Genomic DNA, 27,725 nt, shown 5'->3' with positions numbered 1-27,725 from the left:
TCTGATAGTCACTCATGCTCACTGCTTTCTCAAATGCTTTAATAACTAAAACTGGGAGATGTGGCGCGGAAGCAGAGTGAGTTGGATCAGCACAAAGAGTGTGAGCGGCCTCGTGTGTTTGAATTATTTGTTATCATTACGATCAAAACACCATCCCAGTCATTTGTAAAAGCTTATTTTCTAACTCATATTACAGCCGCATAAACTTCCTGTGTTTGGATAGTGCAGACTGGTCCACGACGACTCACTGTCCAACATTTTAAGGCAGTGGCATGATAAGGACAGGCACTCCATCAGTTGTGCCAGTGACCTCCCAGTGGGACCTCGCCCTGGTGTTCCATCATCGTCTCCCTTTTCTTCTCTCTCCTCTTCTCCTCTTTTCTCTCATCACCTTTCAAGCCTCCTCAGTTGATCCTCTCTGCTGTCCCCAGTGATTAATGGTGTGCTGTCTCTTCCATCTCATCGTCCTGTCAGTGTCATCCAAACGGCTCCACCGCTGCAGTCCTGAACCCCACTTGTTTTGTCCTACCTCTGTCACAGGGCACTTTTAACAAGCCCCGCCTCCTCAATGTAGACCGTAAATAAATAGATCTTCTCCTTTACATTTTATTTTTCCGTCTGTACATGTGCATATGTGCATGCTTCCATGGGTAAAAAGCCTTTCTCATTAACCTTGTGAGAAAGGTTGCTGAAATTGCATTACGACTTATGTTTAATACTGCAGGTTATGAATATGTGCTGAAGGTTAAAACATTTTTGAAAACATCTATTTTTTATTTTTTTTATTTTTTTTTTCCGCTTTCAAGTCGGCATCATTCAAACTGCAATCGCCACTTTACGACACTATATAAAATATTGTCTTTCTGCCGGAATGGAAAACTAGATTTTGGTTTTTCTGTAGGCAGCAGAAATTAGACAATATTACTGTTATACTCTAACCTCTTAGATAATACAAGATGAGCCTTTAAAACGATGCCATGTAATGCTGCCCTTCATTACTTATTCTATTAATTGTCCAGATTTGTAGAAGTGTCAACAGTGTCAGTGGGGAGCTGTCAGTCTGTCATATGTTCAGCTGCTGCTCCTTTTCTTTACATTTTGTTACCCGCTCACTAGGAGAGGGTGGGAAAACATTTCTATTTTATTAAAGGCTACGACTAACCCACGAGAACATTCTGCATCTCATACACTTTGACGGCTTATACTTTGTACAGCTATTCTCAGAGAGAGTGATCTTGTATACAATCATTTATATACTTTTGATATGCACGAGTGAAAAAGCTCGTGTCATATCTACAAAACTCATAAATTGACTTTAGAACTGGTCTTGACTGATAAATCTAGAAGTTGTTTGGTTAACATTGAGATAGTTGTGAAAGCACAGTCATCCATGTGGACCATGATTATGACGTGTCCCTATTAGGAATTGTACTGACATTCAGGGAAAAAAAACCAAACACTTTTTTGAAGACAATGACTTTAAAATTTCTAATGAACTATTAGTTTGGAACAAAACATACTTTTTAATCAACCTGAACTCATTGCAAGTGTCTAATAAACAACAAATAGAATTTGACTGATGAAAATGCAATAAAGCTCATTTATTGTCTGATGTCGGGACTCCTTGTGTCTCATCTTTTACAGTCACACAATCAATGCAATGCTGCAGCCTGTGTTGGTGTCTATCATCCCACAAGCTAATGTGTTATATCATACAGTTTTTCTTTCGTTTTTGTCACAGCAATTGTTTTTTTGTGAATGATTCATTGATCATATCTGCAATTAAGTCCTTGCAAGAAGCAGCACAAGAAGTTGCCAACAACAGGAAATCATGTTGCAGTCTTATTGCTGGAGCGCTGGTTTGGACTGCTGTTTTTCTGTTTGTCATTGCACCTTCACTTTACTTGTAGACGTTTTTAATCATTAATGGGCTCTTGCTTGTTATTGTGGCTATTAATTCTGTAAGGCAATCTATATAGATCGATAGATGCATAGTGTCTCCATCTTTACAAGGAGGTGTTATTGATTATCTTACTTGTGCAAAAGATTTTCCTCTTCCAACGAGCTCAGTATTAGTTCACGTCTCTCCATCTCTGTAGAGGAAGTAGGTTTGGTTCTCTTGCCTTTCGTTCCTCTCTGCTTTGGCAGCAGTTGTCACTGTGCTGTCCAGACTTGCTCTTTGCCCGAGGCATTGTAGCCATCTGTTGGACGAGGCTGAATCTTTCTGTCCCTATCTTTCAAACTGACAGAAATGTCTGGCTGTGTGTGCACGTAAAAAAAAAAAAAAAAAGAACATCTTAAGCGTACACGTGCTAGTGCAAGCTGCTTCCATTTCCTTCTTGATTGGTTCTGAGAATAGGAAGTGGCACATGTGTTTTACCGAAGGCCCCTGGTCTCAAGTCCGGTTTGGCACATTACTCAACATGGAGCTGAGAAGAACATGCGGCATTGGGCTGCTCACGGTTGGTGTGTAGGCGGCTGCACACAGTGGGTGGAAACCTTTGATAAATGATGGCAAATTAAATGAATTAGTCTATAGAGTAAAGACGGCAAAGCCACAAATACATTGAGATGTGGTGATGTGAGTTTTGCTTTTTATTTATTTGTTTTTGGAGGCTTTCGTTGCTCCCCTTTGGCCTGTGCTGCCAGTTGTTTTTTCTTCACCATCTGGAACCGTCTCCACTGGCTATACCTTTGTTTTAGTTGTACTCCTGTATCTTATGCACCATATATTGATGTGCAGACTGTTGAAATTCAAGTGTCTCTTTGTGCTATTTGTTTCAGTCTCAAGCTGTTGAGAGTGAGAAAGGAGACTGTGAGAATTCTCGAGTGAGTGAGAAGTGATGTCAAACAGTGAGACGAGGCCTGGATGCAGCGCAGCCAGGATCTTTAAACGCTCCAAGAAAGGATGAAAAATGGCATTAAAGTGAGCTAAACAGTGTTAAAGCCTCAGTTTTTGTACGCAGATATCGATTTTTAGCCTCACGACATCCAACGTTTACTCTTAATGTCTTCAGAGTGGAGCTTTAAAATGAGTGCATGCTTGATTTTCCGGGGACTGCCCGTCACCAAGGGATCAGATATTGATTTATTCAACAGATCTGTTCTGAAGTGAGGACAGAGAGGACCGGAGGGCCATCTCATTTTAAATTCAATTGACGAGGAGACTTAAAAAAAAAGAAGAAAAATACCGTCTTTTCTGCTTTATTCAACTTAATCCTTGCTTTCCTCTGTTACTTAACTTTGACTACATTCATGGTGCCAGTATAAGAATCTGTCTAATGATTTTCTTATTAAAGATTGCAAATTTTTATTTTTTTTTTAACACAACCAGCAGATGCCCTCAATACGTTTTCACTTAATTATTTGCATGTCTTAGAGTTTAACACAGATGGCTCTCATAAGTACTGCACTGCATCAGTTCACAGCAGCAGAGTTTTTAACAGCTCATAAAAGCTACTTGAAAGCAGAACGCACAAACACGAGAAGAGGAAGCAGCATTGAACAATCCACCCCGACAGAGCATGGACACAATATCATGAATGCAAAGCATGCAGCACTTAATGCAGAGGAGCTCAAAACGCCTGCAAGGAAAGTTGCTTTTTGTGAACCCTTTCAAGTTCATTTGCAATATAATTGACCAGAATGGTGTTTGGGTTTTTATCTTCAGGCACTGTTCAAGGTTGCATTTCTCATTAAAAGCCAAGCGAGTTCTACGTGTCAGTTTGGAAGAGAGAAAGTCTAATCATTTTATTTATCTTGAAATCAAAATAAAAATGTATGTTCACATTTTCTATCCTAAATTTCCCATTTCGCAACTCTACCAAATCGGATAATTTACACAATACTATTGTGCTGTCCAAAAGCACCCTCTAATCTGAGCATTTCTCTTCAATATCACTGCATTAGGTACATTTGAGGGAACTTGTAGGCACTATGAGAAAACCATGTGAGATTCTTGAAGAAAATACTTTGACTTCTCCCCCACATGCTTATTGTCCACGCCCGCTTCACAACTCAGCTTATGCTCCTTTCATCAGTACTGAGATTTAATTTCCTCAGTCCCGTTCCCTCAAGCATTTTTTCTCGCAAGTGTCTATAATGAGAGTGAGTGGAGTTGGTGGAGGCAGTTGTCGTGCTGACTGAAAAGAGGCGGAGCACTGTGAGTAACTTGTGTGAGGCATAGCACTGATTGAAATGGCTCAAGACTAAACATCAACAGCGGGTCTGTGTTCTCAGCTCGCGGGGCCCACACTGCTGCCTTTGTGTCCTGTTCCCAGTCCCACCGTGATAGGTCACACTTGCGCCAAACACTTGCACATCTATTAGCAAGAGCAGTAATGCTTCCCGAGGCAGATCTTTGCATTTTTCAACCTTGCTGAGTCTCTGACTACAGGATTCTGACAATAACATAACGGGGAGATGTTATTTCTAAGTATTGCTTAGTTTTGAGCAGCTCTTCATTAGTCTTGACACATAACTGTGTAAAATTACCATTCATCCATTTTTTTTCCTTTTATGTCTGTTTCATCTTGCTTCACTGAATAACAAAGTTTGAGATGGTACAGGCATGCCAGGAATTACCACAGGAGAACTGGCTTGCACACCAACTTCTCTCGTTAGGTTTCATCACTGGTCAAATCTAGAAGTGGCTCAAGTTTTGTCCGTTGTTTCTTTGAAAACCACGTAGTCAGAAAGTTTGGTCCAAATGACACCATCTATATCGATGACTGAAACTCTTCATTTATCGACCATTGATCAGACAGTGATCTGTCGTAGTTCAGTGTGTAATATACTATCATTTCTTAGCCATTATTACAACCGATGTGGCCTCAATTTACCCACAAGCAGCCAACTCAATGAAAAACACTCAACAAAGTAGTTTCTATTAGTGTGGTGAAGTTCAGCAGTCAGAGTTCCATTGGAACCCACCTTATGGTGTCATCGTCACATTGGTTTGTTCCACGTACAGTTTAGCATATTGAAGCTTCTACTGAATAATTGTACTCAAATCACTTGTTTGCACAGAGGATGTACAAATGTTTCCCTTGTCATAATAATAATAATAATATAAATAAAAAAATAGAAATTCCCCAAGTGGCTTGAGGCATCTACTTACTCTCCTATAAACTATGTCAATATATAATTAACAAGTACTTCTGTACTTCAGGCTTTATTCACGCTGTTCCTGGTTCTGTGTGGATCTCTCCATGCAGTTTGTGTTGGGAACGCATCCAAAAAAAGACCCCAGTCACTCAGTGTAACTGTCATCGCCACTGAATGTGGCACAGTTAATGACACCCCTCGTTTTTGAATCCAGTCCGCCCGTCATGGGTCAGTCTTCTGCTTCGTACCGCTGCAAGCTGGATTCCACTTAATCCTGTGGTGCTTCCTGGCATTGCTTCACCTGGTACCAGCACCTTGCTGCTTTACAGTCATGGAGCACTACACAAAGTAGTTACAGTATATCACATAATCCACAAGCATACATGCCGAGCCTTGTTATATTTTTTTGTGCATTTTCTTAATATTTGTTAGAAAGTAGGTCGATTTTGACAGACATGCAGAAGCCAAATCGTGGAAATGAAGTTGGGACTGAACCGGCAGTCTTCTGTCTCTGTGTTATTTTCTCCTGATATTTTTACTGAGTCAGAGACAACCACAACTTTGGTACATGTTGTCCAGTTGTGGTGAAGAAGGCAATGTTTCTTTTTTTTTTTCTCCACATACTCAAATCTTCTTTTTCTACTTCTGTGCATAAGTAGTGCGTTTCCTTTTATATCTGTCAAATAGTTTTATTCAAAGCATCAATAGCTTTAGTTTTGTCAGCTTTGTGATGAATCGACACCAAACTACACGTTTGCAATGCCTCTGATGACGACTTCGAGTATTCAGTCACCAAGGTCACCTGCTTTAGCCTCCTATGAAGAGACTGGTTAGCTCTCGCTCCTAAGATGTTTTTCAAACGAGCATTGTAAATTACACGTGTCTATATGCCATCAAAAAAAAAAAGTCTCCTTTGTGCTGGTGTGTGCGTGCGTGCACGCAGCCACAGTGTTGAGCCTCCATGGTCCAAGGAAGATGCCGTGATAATACAGCTTTAGCCACAGAGCAGAACAAGTATGCTGTGTGAAAGTGACAAGATCAGTGCTATCACTCCATCTGTCAACAATATGAATACCAACATTCAGGCTCTGAGCTCGTCACAGCTTTTCTGCACAGAAGCACCAGCACAAATGCACATGCTGTAATTTGATGCGTCTCTGAATTAGAGACCAATTAAATCTTACATGTACATTAAAAAAAAAAGAAGAAGAAAAAGACTACAAAGAAAAAGTGTTGTTTTTATTGTAGAGTAAAGCTGATTTCTAGTTGTCAATCGCAGCAGTGTTATGGCCAAACTGCGCCTGTTGCTTCTTTCTCTTCTTGGCAGCTGCAGTTTTACTGGACAAACTCCAAAGGGTATGTTTACTACTTTCAGGGGGAGTCAGGGTGCGAATGTTGCGTAAGAGAAAGGCCTGTCACACTGACTAACAAAATGCTGTGATTTTGGTCATTTTCGATTATACTCAGATGACATATATTGTTTTTTTTGTGACTTAAGCACTCAGAAATTAACTCGAAAGCTTTTAACAAAACACTTTGATGAGAAGAAAAAAAAAAATCTGAATGCTTCAATGAGTACCACATGAAGGCTTACGATCAGTAAACGGAGCAACATGGTAACAAGAAAATTACAGGAATTGTATTTACAGTTTAACAATCATAGCTTCATATGACCCTAACATTAATTCGTTTTACTTTACTGTTAAACTGCAAGCAGTCATTGTGTTGTTGGCCACTATATGAAGTTCACTGGTGCAAGTCTGTAAAAGATTGTGTGATATTATTACACCTCCATTTCTGTATCTGCATTTTGAAACAAATGAGTTTTGAATTTTTAAAAATTTTTCCTTTAGGTTTAAATCAATTATACACTGCTTATTTTTTACTGAATTCTTTCACCTTGGTTCTTTGTCTTTGACAGAAATTCTGTTTGCACATTTCATTTCACACAAAGGAATAAACCACTGAGAAAATGATGATAATGATAAAATAAAATCATAGAGTTTACCGTTATGGCTCTGAGACTGTAGTGTTGGTGCTCGGTGCGTTTTGTGAAACAGTTGTAGCCTAATGACTATGTGGCTTATATATAATTGAGGACGTATTGATCTGTCTGTATGCTTGGACAGTTTTGTTACGCAGTGGACACTTACGCTATTTAGGTATGGCGGGAAAGCTGCCCATAAATTGAACGTGAGATAGACAAAGCCACCGTTTTCTCAGTCAAAATCTTGAGGTTGTTGGTTGAAATTATCTTCATTTGAAAGTAAATGCTTTGGCTCCATTAGTCATTCTGGACTTGTATATCATAGAGGAGCAGGAGGTGACAGCTGTCTATGGAAAATGTCTCGGCCTGTTCCCACCCAGGGGCTTCAGTGTGCATGTGTGTGCTGCATGCTGCGTAGTAGTGTATTTTGAGGGTCATCCCAGAAAGACTTCACCCCAGGCGAGTACGAGCAGAGAGTGCACTGACAGGCACACGCGTGTGCGTGTGTATGTGTGTGCACGTCTTTGTGTATGCACAGTGTTAGATTCCTTGTGGCAGATGCGCTCTCTCTGTTGGCCTCAGGCTGTGAGAGTAAACATAGCAGAGGATAAGAAAAACCCATATCCTGTCAGTGTGAGACGTTTCCATTAAAATGTTAACCATGATAAAGTGACTTGTCTTAAAAGAGGGAGAGTCGGATGGCATGTGGCTTTTGTTGGTTCAAATGTTGCAGCTGTGAAATTAAGAGCTCCCTGCGTCCAGAAAACACGTAGGCATACGTTGAGGGAGGACAGGAGACTGGTTCAGAATGAGAAATGAGATCTGTTGCAGGGCTGCTAGGCAGAGGCAGGGGAGTTAGACACGGGTCCAGATGTGAGACAACCTTGCTGCCTGCCTGTTTACATTTCACAGCTAACAGGAGCGTATTTTTAACCTCTGCCTGTTTTTGTTCTCTCTGCAGGTGCTGGGGAGTCAGGGAAGAGCACCATTGTGAAGCAGATGAAGTGAGTGACTGCTCATTGTTTTGCTTTTCCTCCCCTCCTGAATGCCACCCCAATGTATGTTGAACAGCACAATTAATTCCATAAAGAACACAAACATATGTGCTGTTCCAATTAACAAGCATCGGCAGTAAGCCTGATCTACATCTGCATGAATTATATCATTATAGAAGCACGTAGTCTAAATATGAAAACATGTATACTATTAACTGAATATCACAAGTTGAAATCGCTTTCATTTTAAATTTGAATTACTTATGTCCCTATTCACCATCATTTTTCACAAGGTGCATTTCTACTACTCTTTGACGTTTATCTATAATAATCTGTGCTCGAACATGTAAGGCAGAAGTGTTGGACATTAAAATGAAAAAAATCTATACAAGATAACTTCTCAAAGCATTTACTCCATTTAAGAGGCTTAAATTTGCACTAGTAGCATTATGTCCATGTAAAAATCTAAATAGATCATATTAGTCAGAACATACTGTCAATAAAGACATGCACTACATATTTGGTTTAAAGTCAATTTATTAGATTTCTACAGCTTTCCCCAGTGTCGCAACATCATTCTCTTGAGTCTTCTGTCATACACACTGGTAAACACAAAGAGGCTGGATGCTGCAAAAACTAAATTGGCATTGATCCTGAAGATTTCATACTACCTCTGCGATATTGCAAATATTGCGAGAATTTCTGAAGAGTGTTCATTCAATTCAAAACAAAAAAATCCCTCTGGATTGATGCTCGACATACAAATTATACTGAAAAAATGGGACTTGTCGGAGGAAATGACAGCATTAATGACAGGAATTCAGTCTGCCCCGTTCCATTGAAAATTTCCCTGTGGTTGACACCAGATGTGAAAGTTATTTTTAACATGGCAATCATGACTTATTTAAACAAGAAGCAAGCTGCTCACACAGACCATACAATACAGTTGTCACTGCCAAGACTTCAGGATTTCTTTCCTGATGGTTCAAAAAGTTATTTGAACTCTTTTCTGCAGGTTTCTGTGAAATTTGTTGAGAAATGAGGCCTTCAGGTGAATTATTAGCTGGTGTTGTAGCACTTTCTTACTCTTGGAAAGGTTACTTCTGAGCTCTCTGGAAGAGAAGATTTTTTTTCAGCGTCTGATTCTTTTACAGCAGAGGATAAAAACAATGTTGTTTTCTTGCAAAACACAGGTTCAGTCTAATCCTGTGTTTTGCAAACCGCCTTGTCAGGCTTCATCCTTGTGTTTGAGTTTGTGTTGGAAACTTTGTGTTGTCCCATTTATCACCCAGTTCCTTGAACTGTATTTTCAATTTTATGGATTTCGATGCTGATTACAAACTCATTCCGTACCACAAAGTAGGTTTTATAGTTTTGTATTTAATTCAAGTGTGGAAATCCTGCTTTGAGAGCAGAATGTAACGCAGGCAGTATTTTGAATACAAAAAATTTAATTTGGTGACAAGTTTTCCATAATCCGCTCAGTCAAAGAGCCATTTTTTATAAAAATCCTTAACAGCTTTGTTTTTGTGAGGAGGGGAAAACACAGTAGGCTTTCAGTAATTCTGGCTGTGTCTCCTAGTGCTTCACAGCGGGCTCACTTGCATTTTAATGAGGTCCCATTCAGGACGCCACACAACCACTGATGGTCCTGGCTGTGCGGCTGGGCTCCTCTGGTCTGTGGCAGGCCAGGGGAGATGCTTCTCTTTGGATTACGGCATAGCAGTGTGTGTCTTGGCCTCGCACTTTCTCAACATTTGCCTTTTTCATCTTGGTTTCTCTTCGTCCACTAAAGTGAGTAAATATGTGTTATAGAGTCCTCTGGCTGAAAGATACAAAAACACCTGAATCTCCCTTGTGACTCAAACCAGCAGAGCTTTATGTATGATTAAATAACTCATCATTTCCAGTGGGGTGTGTTTGCCACAATATCATCATTGAAGCATCAATGTTAATCAAGTGTGCTCTTTTGTCCTGCAGGATTATTCATGAGGATGGATACTCAGAAGATGAGTGTAAGCAGTACAGAGCAGTTGTCTACAGCAACACAATCCAGTCCATTATGGCTATCATCAAGGCCATGGCCAACCTAAAGATCGACTATGAGGAGGCTGCGAGAGCGGTAGGTCTCCAAAATCTTTAACTTTTTATTCTGTGTCGGAAGCTTTGCTTCTTGCTATTGCCTTTCAGGCAGGATTACTGTGTGTGTGCATTTTATTGGTATATTGAACTATGACGTGGCTGTATGGTATACAAATGTCTGAAAAGTGACATGGGGAAAACATCGGCGCTCCTGTTGTAGGAGGTCTGTAATGTAACATAAGATGATTTAAAAGAAGAATTGACCACTTAAATGTTTCCACATACTTGTGGTACATGTTGTACAGCCCCGGAAGGCAGTGTCTAAAATATAATGTTGAGACGGTATGACACACTGAGGATACATGAGCTTTAGTGTCACAGTCCCGTTATTACAGAGCAGAATTGATTTTTTCCCTAGTGTGGATTGTTATACAGAATCATTATCATCATCTTGATGATTTGTTTACTAAACACAGTATACACATTGCTGTACAGTTGTGAAGTAATCTGCATTTGGAGCCTTCTCAGCCTGAAACATATAGCATTATGCAGGCTATTTGGTCCACAGTGGACTGTTTGCTTTTTCACGCTGCACCAGAGTTGAACTGAAGACCACCTCTTCAGGTCACTCTCAGAGCAGCGGTTTGAATGCAGCCGAGAGATTTGTTTTGGTTTCACACCAGCATACTGCAGTCGAACCAAAACCTCAACTGGGCTGACATAAATATGGCAGTTCGCCGCTGCATGTTTCCCTTTTTCATGTTGTACGAAATTGATTGTGTTAAAGGGTCTGATGCTTCACCTCCACAATCTGGTGTGGCAGATATTGTAAGTTTAACTGTTTTTGCTTTGTCTGTTGAAATATTTCCACACTACTGACATTTTGGACGCTGTACTGCTGATCCTACTTTGTTACATTGCCGATGTGACACGGCATGTCGAGAACAGCAGCCAGCTTATCGCAGCAAAAAAAGAGCGTGAGAGATTGGTTGGCCTGATTGGCTCAATTTGCAGATCAAGAAAAAAAAAAAAAAAACACATTAATTGGCTAAAATCGGCACTGATCCAATACTGACGATCGGATCAGGATATCCCAAGAATTTTCTTTTTCTCATGAAAGAAGCCTGTTGAAGTTTCATGCTGAAGTGATCTAATCTTTATTAATTACCACCACGTTCTCTCCTCTGCTTCTTTCCTGCCTCACTGTGTCTCAGCTTTGGAATTTGAAGCCACAGAAATGAGACGGAAGAATTTCCCTCCAGAGAAGTGTGATAATTTTTACAAGGGCAGGAGTTGCTGAAGGTGGATGCCTGCAGTGCCGCGTATTTTCTGTTCCCCAGCAGGCGAGAATGTGTTTTCTTATGTTAAAGGGAAACTGTTCAATGAGCCCCAACCCAGGAAAATGATAAGATCATGAAAATAAGACTCAGGCATTAATCATGAATAGAGATCTTCCTGTTCCTTCCAATCTATTGTGATGATAAGATCATCTGAACAATCACTTCTATGTAATACCAATTAGTTATGGAAGATGAAGCAATCTGTCAAGGCCAACATCAAAGTGGTATCTGAAAAGATAGATTTAATGGTTAAAATGCAGAGGAAAAGAAGATGGCACATGTTCTACATTCAAACTATTCAATTCATCCCTGCCATGCATTCACTGTCCACTTCATTAGATACACTTCTGCCATCAAGTCTGATCCAGTATAAAAGCTCTGCAGTCGGTTATATTTTTACAAAGGTATTCATGTTCAGTTTTGCAGGACGGATTATATGTGAAGGCTGATTTTTTTTTTTTTCTTCTTTTTTTCATGACTTTTCTTTTTGAGGCTTTATTTTCTGGAATTGTTGCCTTCAATAAAACTACATTTTATTGAAATGTAAACTTATATACCCTATCCTTCTTATTAATATCTATGGGCTAACATCTCCCAGTACATTTATAGAAACTGTACACAAATTAAATTGCATATAAAAAATTCTAATGATTTCAACATTAGGAATACTTTAAATACACCTTCCGACTGAACTGTTGTACCGGTTCCCATCAAAGTGGAGAAATGTGCCTAAATTGGTGGCTACTGACTTATTTCTTGATCTTTTATGCCTTTCTGGTTGTTAACAGAGATTTGTGTTTCAACAGGTATGCAGACCATAGAGTAGTGATGTTTGTCACAAGAATAAGCCTTACTCTGCAGTTTCTACAATTCTGATACATTTGTTCACTCCACATTTCACTGTCCAGAGTACACAAAGTACCTGGAGAAACAACGCTCATGTCCAAATGTTTGCATATATATATATATGTGTGTGTGGGTGTATATTTTTTCCCCACAATGCTTATTGTCATTTTCTTTTCATCCCCCCACCAAACAATCGTGAGCAGCAACAACATAATATCTTTACAAACTTGCTTCTATACATACATTCACCTGCAACCCCCCCATAATTCCATCTCGAGCAGGTAAATTCAGTAAAAAGTAATAAGCTCAGGTTAGATAGGAAAGGAAATAGAATAAAAATAAGGTGAAAAATGTGTATCAAACATACTCATAGTAGTCACGTGTCATGTTTTCATCTGCAATGACGTTCATGTATGGTTTCTAAAGTTAAGAACTGCCTGAGTATTCCGAGCCCTCCAGACTTCGTGTAAAAGAGGTGTTTACAGTTGGTTTGCATCTTTCTTCATTATCAAGGAACATTAACACAGATAGATTTTGAGTTGGTAATATTATATCCTGATAAAACACCACATTGGTCCATCAAGCTAGTCAAATTAGGAATGCTGTCCTTCAGTTTTGTTGAGAAGAATGTTATATCATCTGCATATAAGGCTACACAATAGTCTTCTCTTTCGCAACATGTGCTTTTATGGCCTTAACATAATGATCTTGTAAAGTAGGTGATAGATAGTAAAGGAAATTACATGGCCATTGATGACCATGCAGAAAAGGACACAGGTGGTACAATCCACCCCCCCAACCCCCCTCCCACACACGCACACACGCACACGCGCACACGCGCACACGCGCACACGCACACACACACACACACACACACACACACACACACACACACACACACACACACACACACACACACACACACACACACACACACACACACCTACTTATTAGTCTCTTGAATGTCCTGATGATATGTCAGCGGAGGTTTGTGGTTACCAAGGGAATGTCTCTGAGTCTCACTTTATTGGAGACTACACATACCTTTGTAAGTTACTGTGATTGTGTGATAGTTCCATAGAATGTCTCTGCCTCCTGTGGAGTTGGAAAAAAAGATGAATCCTGCCTTCGTGGAGCACTCTAAGTTTGCAGGGCTTATTGAAATCGTATTGAAATCTGTGGAAGGCGTTATTGTCAATAAACAGCTTGGTAGTGTCGCTGAACCCACGCAGGTCCAGAGAAATTGTATTTTTTAACTGCCTGCGTCAGCATTATTTTTGCCGAAGGTGCCAATACTGGACGAACTGCAGTGCTCTATTAATTAATTTGATTTACTTATTTTTATTTTATAGCTGCCTCCAGGGAGCATCGAGTATCCTGGAACATTTCACATTGGAACTCAATTGAACTGTCTGATGTCAATACAGTTGTACAATGACTCAGCACTTTGTTGTCTTCTCACACCAAAACATTCCATTTCCTCACATTCCTCACTTTTTACTTGTGTGTGTGTTTAATTGTACAATTTTCTTTGTCTCAGTAGTGATTGATGTTATTCTTCAAGGTGTCAGTGCTGCACCATTTCTGGTTGATTTACGGCATCAGTTAGAAATCAGCAGCTTTCTGCTCCTCTTTGTCTGTTTGGGCTTCTGTTTACATTTTTACATGCTGTTCAGCTTTAATGCCAGGATGTCTTGCAGAGCTCATGAGCAGAATACATGCAGGAGCAGTACGACCTCTAATCTGGGGCATATGAGCTTGATTTTGAAACCTTTGATATTAATGGAGTTTACATGTGCTTTCAAAGTTAAATGTTTTATTATGTGCAATATAAATGTAGTCTCTGCGTCCACTAGCAAACCCAACAAAATATTTAGTTTAGATTTTTCTGCGTATTGTACCGCTCCTAAGTTTTATGTAATTTATTTGATAGCCCTATATCTTGTATAAATAACAAGTGGTATACAGTTTTGGTGTAATAATACAGCCTGAAACATGCTATGTCCTTCATGTTGACTTAAAATCTGTTCTCTAATGTGGTGAAAGTAAAGGTAATTTGGATTAAAATACCGCTGCACACATGAACGGCTGTTAACTTGGGATGACCTACAGTTTAGGATTGAACAATGGTGAACTAATGCATGGAAGTAATTTCTCAAACACAGAGATTAAAAGTTAATGTAATTTCTTGTTTTTTTATGAGACACACACACACAAAGAAACCCACAGTGTTATATTTAAAGGTGACATCATGTAGGCTTCTTCAAACTATTCAGATGCAACTGATTGTTTTGGAATCCCAATGAACATGTTCATATTTTATTTTGTAAACAATTCATCTGTCTGGTTTTTGGAATTACACTGGACTCAGCAAGAAAATATGCCTCGTTTCAACAGTAAGACTGTTAACCTTAAAGCGCTTGATACTAATAGACACAACAGTCTTTCAAGGTTAAAAAAAAAAAAAAAAAACACTCTTGAATGTGCCTAGGTACTCGAAGCACCCAGTAACCACAACAAAAAGATTTTTCCACCATATAATTCCATGTTTACGGTTCTTCGCAGTTTTATTTTATCAAGCTGCACGTTTGCCTCTTTATCTGGGATCTTTCTTTCCCAGGTGGCTGCATTATATGTTCAGAGCTGCGGTGCTCTGTGACAGTGGACAAATATTTGATAGCTGGTGGCCACCTAAACTTAAACATTCCCTATTTGATGGATTTATCTTTGTCTCACAATTTTAACTGAAATGTGTAGGTCACAACATTTCTGCTTGAAACTACATGCAAAGTGTGAATTTTTTTTTATCTACATCATTGATGCAGTGGTATCAGGCGCTTATAGCTCAGAAAACAAAAACCAACAAGGCCACTGATTAGTAATCACTGGCATGTCTATTCTTAGTGACCTTAACAGTAAACACAGAAAATACAAGCCTATTCAATCTCACTACTTTTTGTATTTAGCAGCTACTGGCTTGTCATTATCTATAAAGTGTATTTTGGGTCATGTTTATCTGGATGTATGAGACAAGCTTCCTACCCAGTGAAGAAAAAAATAAATAAAAAATGGTTACTAACATTTTTAAAGGGTCCTCCGTATCGAATCATGTTTGTTTTTCTTCTCAGGACGATGCCCGCCAACTGTTTGCCCTGTCAGCAGCAGCAGAAGAGCAAGGCATCCTGCCAGAGGACCTGGCCAATGTTATCCAACGACTGTGGGCCGACGGCGGAGTCCAGAGCTGCTTCACACGAGCCCGAGAGTACCAGCTCAACGACTCCGCGGCCTAGTGAGTGTCCCAATAACAACTCAGACGCCACAGAGATTGTTATGTGGCTCACAGCCGCTGTGGACAGTTATGCTCAGAACACATGCTGACTCCACATTGGGTCATGCTATAAAAAGTTATTTCATATCTTAAGGAGAAGTCATGTAAGTCATTATATTGGTGTTACGAAAAGTGTGAAACCAAACAGAATATGGTCCTTTTATTTGAAAAGATGGCGTTGTGTTACACACAGTGTGTTCAGCTTTGTGTATTCTTCATGAACAAACAATTTCATCAAGAAAAGGAAATCAACATTTTAGTTTGTAATACAAAAATAGGATCTGGCTGTAAGAATGTGAGAAAAGAGCAAATAGTTTTTTGATGTCTGAATATCATTGATTGTGTGGAATCAAAGCTCTTTTTTGGCTTTTTGTGATATGATATGATATGAAGGAACTATTTAAGCTTTTCTTTTTATTGATTAAGCAGAAAACGTCATACACAAATCTTTGATTGTTTAATATTTGCCATATGCATCTTGTGAGTAAATCTAAAGACATGTAACCTGAAATAAAAAAACAATGCCGGTTTTATTTTGAAAAGTGACTCGCTAATATTCCTTCCAAAAAATGAGGAGGTCCAATAAATCAGTTGATAGTATAGTTTCAGGAGTAGAAAAGAGGTGAATCGGTCAACGTGAGGATTTCAATCTGTACTTGTTTAGTCTCAACTTTGTTCTCGTTATGTCTCTAGTTTGACTTTTCCATCTGCTACCTTCAGTTTTTGTTGCTGTTACAGTTTCAGTGAAGTGTCCCTAAAAAAAAAAAAAAAAAAAAAGCCTGTTCTCACAGTAGAAAATGCAGAAGGCTTTAGTGCTGTGTTTGCCTGTTTCTCCTTTTTAAGAGTAGTTCCATTGCAAATCTACAGCTACACAGTCAACATCAGCGTCTATCCAAAGGTCCTAATTACCTCAATGACCCTTGTCTCTTGAGTGCTTCATTTGTGGGCCACGCCGCTCTCACCCTCGCAGTGTAATAACAGTGAGCGCATGCAGTAAATGTGAGAGGCTGCTGGCGAGAGGTGAGAGGTGGTTATCACTGTGACCCTGAGGGACGCACAGCTGCTCTCCTATGAGAGTCTGAAGAATACAAAGCTTTGTTCTCCACCATATGCCTACAACCTGCAGCAGGAATTAACTGCTCTGACTCCTGGGTAATATCTGAGAGCTTTGATAAGGCGACACCTCCAGAATGTGCTGCAACCTGTCAGGGGAGTGTCAAGTCTTCCACAAATGATTGCTTTGCAGTCAAAGCGGTATTTAACTTCCAGGGGGAGTGATATTGCTCTGTGTTTGTTGGCCACCATAATTATAAGGTCTTCATCTTTGCTCCACTGCTGCTGTTCGAGTTGAGGGGACCTGGAAACACGCAGCTGACGAGAAGCCTCACGTTTTAGAAGTTAGACGAGTGGACAATGTGCAGTGTTTCATCGTGGGTTGCTATAAGAGAGGGCTAAATGAGTCTGCCACTAGACCATAATCCATGTCTGAGCACCTGCTGAGCGCCAGAGAAAGGACGGGACAGATAAAGTGGGTGAGAGAGTGAGAAATGGCACAGCTCACATTAACAGAGACCTCTGTTCTCTCACAGCTGAGGTTTGATTAAAAAAAAGCGGGGGCGGGGGGTAGCCGTTTTTATCTGAGGGAACAATTCTCATCTTTTCACTGAACTGTGTTGATGAAATAATCTTCGGTTGTACTGCAAGTGTTCAGTGTGCAGCAGTGTGTGTGTGTGCACTTCCTACTGCACCGAGTCCCCTGGAGTTCAACATCGGTCAACGTGAGAAAATTAAATATGGCGACATGATCTCACCTTCCCCTAACAAACCATAAAATGAGCATTGTTTGTCCGTTGATGAGTTTCTGTCACATTGTGGTTGCGAACTAAATTCAATTAATCTTCAGGGCTTATGAGCACAATGCCGGACTGAAGCGCTTGTTAAATCTGATGTGTGGACTATGAAAGCAGCTCAAACAGCTCTGTGTGAGTGAGATTATGATTAAACTGGTCGACACGTGGTGTGGAGTAGTGGTGTGAAGGCTCAAATATTTACACATGGTTCTTCGGCGTGTGCATGGGATTACTTTTAGTACCGACACTTTGTTACACAGTAACAGTCTTTTTATGGAGCTGAAAGATTGACAGAAGGTAAACTGATCCTTGAGTGTTTTCTGTGTTGGTCTATGAGATGAGTCACACAAGTCTTTTTTTTTTTTTTTTTTTTTTTTTTGTATGTGTATATATATATTTCCTCCTGCAATATTTCTTATGAACGTTACTGATTGTACAGCAACACTTTGCAATCAAAGGTTCACCAGTATCATTAAATAAGAAACAACTACTCCTTCTTTTTCTTTCCTGAATGGATGGCGCACGCTTATGACGTTTTATTTTTGCATAATCATGTCGATGCGATTGTTTAACCACGTCGAGTCGGCACAGATTAAGCTCATAAAGTCTGTAAAAGCGATTTATTTCAATTCGTCTCGTTCAGTCGTGAACAGTTTGAAGGCTTTGACGACCCCGGTGGCTGAAAATCGTGCTCTTTGTGGGGAACCTTAAAACGACTGAAAGCAACTTATGCAGTCAATTTCATTTGTAATCACACGACACCAGTCATTCAGATCAACAAGCGATTGTAAACAAAACAAATCTCTTCATTTGGAGAAATGGGATCCAATAAAATGGACTGAGAAGGAATTCAAAAAGGAGTCCCACACACGCACAGTGGACATTTGAGAACTCGCTGAAACTGAATAACTGTCAGAAAGCTGGAGTTCTAAATGGGAAAAAGGGCCAGAAGTACTCGCATGCACACCCAGGCAGCTTCAAATATATCCAACGCCGTTTTAGACTCACCAATTAGCCAAGTGTTTCCAGTTGGAAGGGAGAAGCCGTTGTACCTACAGAAAACTCTTGCAGGCGAAGGGAGAACATGCAGATTTAACAATGAGAACTTTTGAATTGACATTGCTCATCACTGCATTAACTACTCATAGGCTGAAGAACTCCTGATTTTCTGGCTTTATATATAAATACATTTTTAAGTGAATTGTCTTTAAAAAAATAAAAAGCATTTCAGCAGATTATACATTAATTTTCATAATTTCTTGCATCCTGTGTTCCTGTTGGCATAAAGCCTGTTCTTCATTTTTCACATCTGTAGTTGTAAATGAAATACACAGAATGATTTATTCCTTCAACTTATAAATACAATAATTGGGAACCCTTAAAAAAATTTTACATCAAAAATATAGAGGTGGTGTACCCAGACTGATTGCAGAGATCAGCTCTCCAGTATGACCTGAAGTCAGCAGAGGTAAAGAATCCCCTGACCACATCACATAATATGATTATAAATGTGTCTGCGTTCGGGCTGCACTGTGTTGTTAGTGTGCCAGCATGAGGCAAAGCTGTTTATCCCAGCGCTGTATGAAGAAACAGGTGAGACTTTTGACCTGGAACAACCTTCCCGCACATCTCGGCCGAGCGCAGCAGCTCAGGACGATTACCTTTTGTGATGATTGAGGACAGTGCTCCAGATTTGATGCATGTTTAATATGTCCATGTCCTCCCACCAGCTACCTTAATGACCTGGAGAGGATAGCCAAGCCAGATTACATCCCCACACAGCAAGATGTGCTGAGGACTCGAGTCAAGACCACAGGCATCGTGGAAACACATTTCACCTTCAAGGATCTGCACTTCAAGTAAGACCTGGCTATAACACTGAACTCTGTGCCTCTGATGAAATCACTGAATGTCCAACGTCCATGTCAGACCACAATGTGCAGTTTCGTCTCACCTTCAACGGGCTGTATGATCACTCATTGTTTCCTTCACATCATTTAGGATCTACTGCACATTAACTGTGGCTTCTCAATGACCTATGAGTCATTAGGCCTGTATTTCTGTCCATCTACTGGAGCTTACTGATATGGGGCCACATGCTGCAGGTAGTTGTGAGGGGAGCGTTGAGATTGGAAGCAAATAACAAAAGCTGCATATTTTCGAGGGCCCGTGTGACAGGCTGTTAGCATACTGTAGACTGCGGCTGGCTGCAACGCCGCATCCAAATGGGCTTCCTCTTCAATGTTAACAGCCATGCATCTTCCCCTGAGGTCACCATGTTGTTTATCATTGAATTTCCTCTTCCTCCCTCAAAAAAAAGAGCTCAACGCTTCTTGATATTTGGCCAGTGTGTTAATTTTGAATGTTTGGAAGGCTTCATTCCAATGCAGCAGGAGTATGAATGCAGTGAGTTTGACTTAATTGTTAAGGCACATGTCTGTTTGCCTGCATTAGTTGGGCATTATTGAGTCTTGAATGTACATTTTAAAAACACGAGTTGCTTTAATGTTCTTTCTTGGAACCTTTCTCTTGACATTCCACTCAGCAGCAGTTGTGCAGTCCATTTAGTTGAGCCATCTGTGTTATTCAAAGATATTTTTACTCTAATGTCAAACTCTTCTTGAAAGCAGTGCTAATGTATGCAGTAATACATAAACTGTGGAGGGAAGAAAACTGTTTTATTGTGTTTAGACGGAATCTATTATCCTTTCAGGATGGTGACAGAGCTGCAGAGGAATTGTGTTTGCGTGGTTATGAATCATCACTTATACATCTGTAAAATAGTTGGGTTTTTTTGCCGGCACACACTGTCTCCTTTCTGAGGAAAGTTATGGAATTCACAGAAAGAAAAACATTTGCTTATCTGATTTATAAATTTGAGGCTTCAAGTTATCTGTTATTTGTTCTGGAAAAAAAAAGAAATCAAGTGAAAATATTCACCTATTGCAGTGTGTTTTGATGCTGGGCTGTGTGATGTATTGGGCTCATGTCAGCGGTGCCCGGGGTGAGCGCAGTGCAGAGGTAAACAGTGTAAAGTGTGTCACTGTTATAATGAGCTCTGCTTGCTCAGCCTAAAGCCGGCTGTCTGCCGGAGTTGAAGCGAGAGCTCTAATGAACTAAATTCAGCAATTCCTGCGTAGCTGGAAGAGTGAAGCGTCACGAAGGAAAGTTTGCCACTTTGAGACGTTACAAATGGTGACCCGCTACTCTTAGCTGCCGGCTGAAATACTTCCTTTCAATATTGGATGAAGAAAAGCTTCAGTCTAGCAACTGGCCACAGGAGCATCCTCTCTCGTCCAGCTCCTCCACCTTCATGAATAAGCCATATTAGGATCTAAGTGGGGGGGGGGGGGGGGAAACCTGCTGCTGCCACCATGACTCAAGCTGTCCTAAACCTCCTTGTTACCACAGCAACTGTACTGCACTGAAAATGCCAAGGAAATGATGAGGCATGTGCTGCAAAAACACCCTGGCTTGAGGACAGGAAGTGTCAGAAAGCCAGGGCTTGTCTGTTATCATGAAGAAGTCTTGTTTCTGTGGCCCTCAGTCCCGTACGCTGTCTCACAAAAACATGTTTACAGTGGGTGTGTGTGCTTGTGCGTGTCTGCGCAGGATGTTTGATGTGGGAGGCCAGCGGTCGGAGAGGAAGAAGTGGATCCACTGCTTCGAAGGAGTCACAGCCATCATCTTTTGTGTAGCCATGAGCGCTTATGACCTTGTCCTGGCTGAGGACGAGGAGATGGTGAGTCAAATACCGTCTCCTCGGAGTTAAAAACAATGGCTTTACTGGTATTTCACAACCCAGCCCCACCAAACGGTGAAATGATGAGAGAGGCTGAGGTTTTAGTGAACTCATTTCCTTTATGTGCCCTAGTTGATTTCCTCCAATAATCTCTTTATCTCCACGTTTGTGCCTGTCCCGCTCAGAACCGAATGCACGAGAGCATGAAGCTGTTCGATTCCATCTGCAACAACAAGTGGTTCACAGACACGTCCATCATCCTCTTCCTCAACAAGAAGGACCTGTTTGAGGAGAAGATCGCCCAAAGCCCTCTGACCATCTGCTTCCCCGAGTACACCGGTACTGACTGAAAGGCCCAACACAAACTCCACGTTCACTGGTTTCAAACATATCATCTATTAGCGTCGGTCTCTTAAAAAGCCCAAGGGTTTTCTTTTTCTTCCAAACACTGCTAAGGCAAAGTTGTTTCCGGAATCCACTTCAAACTATCTCGATAGGAAAAGACCGACTGTAAACGATTGATCCCATTTTTTTAAAGCTGCTCACCAAAGAGGGAGAAATTCCTTATAAAACCTCATACAACTTCTAGTAAACAATCGTTGCTATTCTTGTGTGGATTTTGAAACATTTCTATAAAATTACATTGAATTCAATAGACGTGAATGAAAGATGCAACCTGTGCTCAGCATCTCTTAGTTTGCAGAAACTACTGTAATACTCTTACTGTGTGGAAGTGCCAGCAGATTGTTTGCTCTTTTGGTTTTTGTAAACAAGTATTTCCTCGGTTCCTCAGGCCCCAACAAGTACGAGGAGGCCCAGGCCTACATCCAGACCAAATTCGAGGACCTGAACAAGAAGAAGGACACCAAGGAAATCTACACCCACTTCACCTGCGCCACCGACACCAAGAACGTGCAGTTTGTGTTTGACGCCGTCACCGACGTGATTATCAAGAACAACCTGAAGGACTGCGGCCTCTTCTAAACACATCACAGAGAGTCAAGGTGCGTGTCTCAGAATTGACCATAAAGCCAAATAAGCATTTAGTTGAACAAGTCTGAGCCTGTGTGAAATGACTGATTTTGTTTGTTTTGTGGATTGTTTTTTGTTTTGTTTTGTTTTAGATTACTTGAACAGTTCTGATGACCATAAATGACGGCGGATATGTTCACATCATGAATGACTGCACTGGCCAACCACAATTTCTGCTTTGATCTGCTTTTTATAAAGACACCTAAGAGACTGAAAACCCGACGAGCCTTGCAGATTTTCAACGATTGCTGATCCAGTTCGCTCGTATTGTTAACTCTTTTGGGCTATGACCACAAAAATCAACATTTCTTATTGTATTTTTGTTCTTTTTTTTTTTTTTTTTCTTCTTTATTTTCAAATACTAGAAGAGGGAAAACTTTTTTATATAAATGCATTCATTTTACTTTTAGAGATTCTGATGTGCAAATTATTAAACTTTTAATCACATGAAGCTTGTTTTTTTAAAAAGATGAAGCACAGGCATGGACATAAAATATGATCGATAAAAGGAAAGCGCTTTCTTTTTTTTTTTCTTTTCTTCTTTTCTTTTTTTTAATAATGTTTACATCTGTTCATCTTTCATAGCCAAACTGCATATTGTTCTGCATGACTCAGTGTGTCAAATATTAGCTCTGTAATCTTCTGCACAAAGTACCGTATCTAACATTCCTACAAAATGAAATAAAAAAAATAATAAAAATTTAAAAGAGAAAAAAAAAAAAGAGAAAATGACTTCACCTGCAGGGGGAAAATTATGGCGAAATTCTAACTGATATTTAAAGTATGTGTGTACCTAACATTCTTTCACTTTTTATAGTACCATTTCCATGTCTGTTGCAGTATGTTTGTGCCTTGACTTCTGTTTACAACTGATTCCTAGATATGCTTCAGTACTGTTTGACCTACTGTGCGCCTATTTTTTTTTTTCTTCCATTTTTTTTTTTTTTTTTTGCCTAGCACCTCTGAATATATAGTGATTATTAATGAGAGACGAAAATCTAATTCAGAAGAAGGTTAGTGTTTTTTGGTAAATATTAAAATGCTTTAAAAGTCCTATATGATTTAATTTAAATAAAAGTAGACATCACCTGACTTTTGCAGATTTATTCTTTTTCCCCCCCTCTCTGTTCTGTTAGTCCTCAGCACCTCCACAGTTCAAACTGAGTTCATAAACATTAAAATACAACTGATGCACACTCAAAAACCATTGTGGATGTGCTTTTCCATTTCAAAGCGAAGTGATCATTTCACATGCTCTCATGCAGTCAAGAACCAACATCCGGCGGGATAAGCTTACTGTGTTGTCTGTGCAGTAAGAGCGCCACTTGTCCATCAAGTATTACAGTCAAGAAGGCATCTGATAGGCTTCAACTATGTTCTGCCCAGAACCATCTTCACTCTAAACTGGGAGTTGAAAGGTATAGAAGCACCTACACAGAGGGTCTCTCAATCTGTCCAGGCTTACAGGAAGAGATGAGGTTTCATCCCGCCTTTCTCCACAGAAGAAAAGTGGTTTGGAACCAGGAGTTTGGAGTTCCTTCAGAAACTGTTAAAGGGTGGTGATCACATACTGATTATAACTATAATGGTCACAAAAAATACTGTAGATGTTTCTCACTGTTGTCCATGCACACATTTATTCTTCTTCTTTCTCTGACATTTCATGAAATAACATGAAACCTGAAAAGGGGATAACACACTTTACAAACCTAAAGTTCAAAACGAGAACAAAAAAGTAGCTGGAAAGTCTTTTCACAGCTCTCAGAAGCATAACAAACATCACAGATCAACTTCATGCATTTCTTTCTTTGTAGATCCATTGCAGAAGGTTCAATCCACTGTGGGACTTTCAGGTTTTACACAAAAAGTACAGCACAAACATACAAGGTCACATGCAACAAAACTTGTTTTAATTAAAAATCAATATATGAAATATAAACAAAGTGTTGCTGTAGAAATGAAAATGTGCTGATGCAGTCAGCATTTTAATACACTCAAGGCCGGCCTCATTTCGTGTTTGTGCCTCACTCTGGTTAATTCCTCAAAGGAGTTTATTCAGATTTGGTGGTCGGAGGTTAAGACCACTGACTGAATATTTCCCCTATTTCCGTTAATACAGCATTACCCGAATGGATTACATCTTTATCACACTGCTTAACCGTGTAAATCAGGCATTTTCTGAGTTGGCCTACACATGATGTTCCTCTGTGACTTGGCTGGCAGAGGAATAAAACTTGTGGGGGTTGTTGTTCTACTACAGAGGCTGCACACGGACCGTTTTGACTGGTTGTGTGTAATTTCCACATCTTCAGACAAGAATGAGCTGAACTATGACAAACCTCAGTAATATACAACTCCGTACTCCTGGAAGACAAAGACATGGCCTGAAGGGATTATGTGCTTTACACACTAACGATCCATCAAAACTCCTTTAGGAAGCTAAACTTCAAATAAAGTCGAGGGAGTATAATTCAAAAACGGTCATGTCTGTCGCACAGTAGTGTGTCGCTGGTCATTGCATGTTTAGACTCTATTGTATTTAACATGAGCAGTAAACCTATTAGGACTTAGATTTGGCTTGTCACTCACAAGTGAAGGGATTTCTACTTTTTAGTGAGAAAGCTTATTTAATTCCCTCAAAGCACAGGCAGACACAAGTGCTTTTCTTGCAGTGGGTTCATTTGGCTTCTTGTCGAATCTACCAAGTTCTCCAAATTCACAAGATTCACAGCGAAAACTAAACCATTAATGTAAAAGCCATTATTATAAACTTAGGAAAGCATGTACATCATTAAAAGCAACACTGAACCACAGCAAAATATACACAAGTCAAATGCACGCAAACTCCACAAAAGAAACACCCCAGGAGAGAATCCAACCCGAGTCCAGATGACAAAGTACTCTGAACACACGTCTATTTCAGCGAGCTGCCACTGCCACCTAGTGGACACATACTACATTGCTTCGACCAATGAGGTATTTTTTTTCCCCTCGCAAAATCAGTTGAACTCCCTCTTTTGTCTACAAACAAACTAATGTGTCAGACAAAACAGATTGCTTCTACTTCCTAGTAATTCGTTCAAAAATCTCACAATGACATAAATCACAGGGATAACAGTTTGGAAACTAATATCGTATTTACCTGTAATTGTTTTGACTTTCACACAAGAGCTGCAACAAAGGTTTCATGCATTTTATGACCGATGCGATAAAACATTTCGAGGAATTAAGTTTGATGAAAAGCTCCGCTGGAAGACGCATATCAATATCCTGAAGTCAAAATTAGCAAATACTATTGGCATAATGTGTAAAACCCGATCAGTATTAGATCACACTTAACTCAACTTATTATATAACTCCCTCATTCGTCCATATCTGAGTTAAGGTGAAATGATATGTCGATAATAATTATAAAAGTGAACTAACGGAGGGCAGCTGACGAAAGCTGCCCGTGGACGAGTTGTCGGTTCACCGCTGTGAGCGAGGAGGCGGCAGCTGTTCAGGGTCCTCGGACAACTCATCCACAGTATTTTTTCCCAGCATTATTGATTTGAAGGATTGGATTTCAAAGTATATTTGACACTTATGGAAGGTTCCTCTGTGTCAATTTTTAAATGGATTCACGTCAGGTTTTTTCTCTTCACAATTACACGCTTAAATTATACACCAAATACATGTAATGCTGAGCAGGCTGATAAAAAAAAAACCCAAAACAAAGCAAAAATATTTCCACAGTGACATCCACCCATCTCTCTCTCTCTCTTTCTCTCATTCTTTCCTTTAATATTTAAGGGGATTTTTAAAAGTCTGCCAATATATAAATAAATATGCAATTACTTACAAAACGTACTTGTGTTTTTTTGTGTTCTTTTTAATATCACACTTCTACAATAAGGCTGCCGGTGGATCCACACGGTGCACAAGCTGCCGTACAAAATGCCTGTGCACGCCACTGAATATTATGTTTTTGTCTCATATTTGTAGGAGAGACTAACAGCATATCACTTCTTTTTTCCCCACTTAAAGCACTGCTTCATATCTTGTGTTTTTGTGTCAAATGCACTTAATAATCATTCCAAATGTGTCAAATATACTTTGAAATCCAATCCTTCAAATCAACAATGCTGAAAAAATAGTCGTGCACGAGTTGTCCTGGTTTTTTTTCTTCAGTTTTGTGGACGCGCTGTCCCTTCACCATTTTACACATTGTCCCAACCTTTTAAAAGTACCTTCACTCATTCCCGATTCAGAGGAAACGCACTGCATGATGTAAATGTTCCTGGCTCCAACCAACCTGGCTCGGATGATTGGATCGTTATCAGGGCTGTGGAAACCAGAGAAAGAACCATCGATTTGCATAAAGTGTGAAGAAGCTGGGAAACATTACAATACATTCTCATCACCACTCACCTCTTTATCAAAACCCAGGGCTGCCACAGGGACAGAGGACAAACAAACAACTACTGGCATTCACACCTACAGACAATTCAGTCCCACTAATAGGCCCCAGATGCAAATGTTTTTGCACTGCGGGAGGAAAGATAAGTACTTGGAGAAATCCTACACATACCCAAGGAGAACATGCAAAGTCCTCACAGAGAACAAATGTGATGCTTTTAACCTAAAAAAAAACCTTCATCAGTGAGTTGTACAGTCGATCAGTTGCGCACATGGATCAGTAAATCTGACATCACTAACGGTAGTTCTTTGTTAAACTTGCATGTGCTGCAGTCTTCATCAGATTCCATACATGCATTGTTGCTGTGTGGTTTTTTTTTATGATGATGATGAAAATATGTCTGCAGATTAGTTGAATCTCTTCAAAGGTGCTTACCCCAGAGGGCGCTGTAGCTCCACCTCAAAAGAACTCACGTGACAGCAAATAAACAACTAAGCTTGTGATCGCTTTCATGCCAGATTTCTGTATTTTAGTACAACACCCGAGACAATGTGGTGTTTGTAAAGAACATGTCCTCATTGATACACATTCCCCAAAGCTTTAAAAAAAAAAGTTGTATTTGTATACATTTGGTTTGTTGATACAGGGCAATTTGGATCCAATCCATTGAGAATAATTGCACTGGAGTTTCAAATCACTGTTCATATCACTGTTAGAAGATATAAGTGTAAATATATCCCACCCATGTCTTGATATTTCTTGAGAAATAGACTAAAGCAGTGTCCTGGATGGCAAAAAGATTGTGTTGTCCAAGTACCTAACAGTATATGTGACTGTAGTATCGAGAAGAATAAGAAGAAAATAAACTGAACTCTGGCATGAACATAAAATAAATAATTGGTTAGTCTTTGACCTGAATGTGGATGAATTTGTTCAAGTAGATGCTTGTTCAATAATTACATCCATTAGGTGCTCAGCAGAGATGGCATGCTCAGAATAAAAGCCTGTGCGAAAGGTT

At 39.9% G+C, this 27,725-nt stretch overlaps 1 protein-coding gene across 1 annotated transcript in view; it reads left to right on the top strand.

Annotated features, from left to right (window-relative positions):
• LOC308108866 (guanine nucleotide-binding protein G(i) subunit alpha-2-like) overlaps positions 1 to 23,507 on the top strand; it is a 54,859-nt gene extending 31,352 nt beyond the window's left edge. Inside the window, exons 2-9 of the mRNA XM_080462153.1 lie at positions 8,055 to 8,097; positions 10,069 to 10,210; positions 15,485 to 15,645; positions 19,265 to 19,393; positions 21,147 to 21,276; positions 21,462 to 21,615; positions 22,070 to 22,280; positions 22,401 to 23,507. Coding sequence (XP_080318279.1) covers positions 8,055 to 8,097; positions 10,069 to 10,210; positions 15,485 to 15,645; positions 19,265 to 19,393; positions 21,147 to 21,276; positions 21,462 to 21,615; positions 22,070 to 22,260 — 950 coding nt within the window. The 3' untranslated portion in view covers positions 22,261 to 22,280; positions 22,401 to 23,507. The remainder of the gene's footprint in view (positions 1 to 8,054; positions 8,098 to 10,068; positions 10,211 to 15,484; positions 15,646 to 19,264; positions 19,394 to 21,146; positions 21,277 to 21,461; positions 21,616 to 22,069; positions 22,281 to 22,400) is intronic.
• The last annotated feature ends 4,218 nt before the right edge of the window (positions 23,508 to 27,725 follow it).

Source organism: Lipophrys pholis, assembly GCF_963383615.2.
Source record: "Lipophrys pholis genome assembly, chromosome: 4".
Classification (NCBI taxonomy): domain Eukaryota; kingdom Metazoa; phylum Chordata; class Actinopteri; order Blenniiformes; family Blenniidae; genus Lipophrys; species Lipophrys pholis.
Note: the sequence above shows the minus strand (reverse complement) of the source record. Positions and strands in the feature narration are given on the sequence as shown.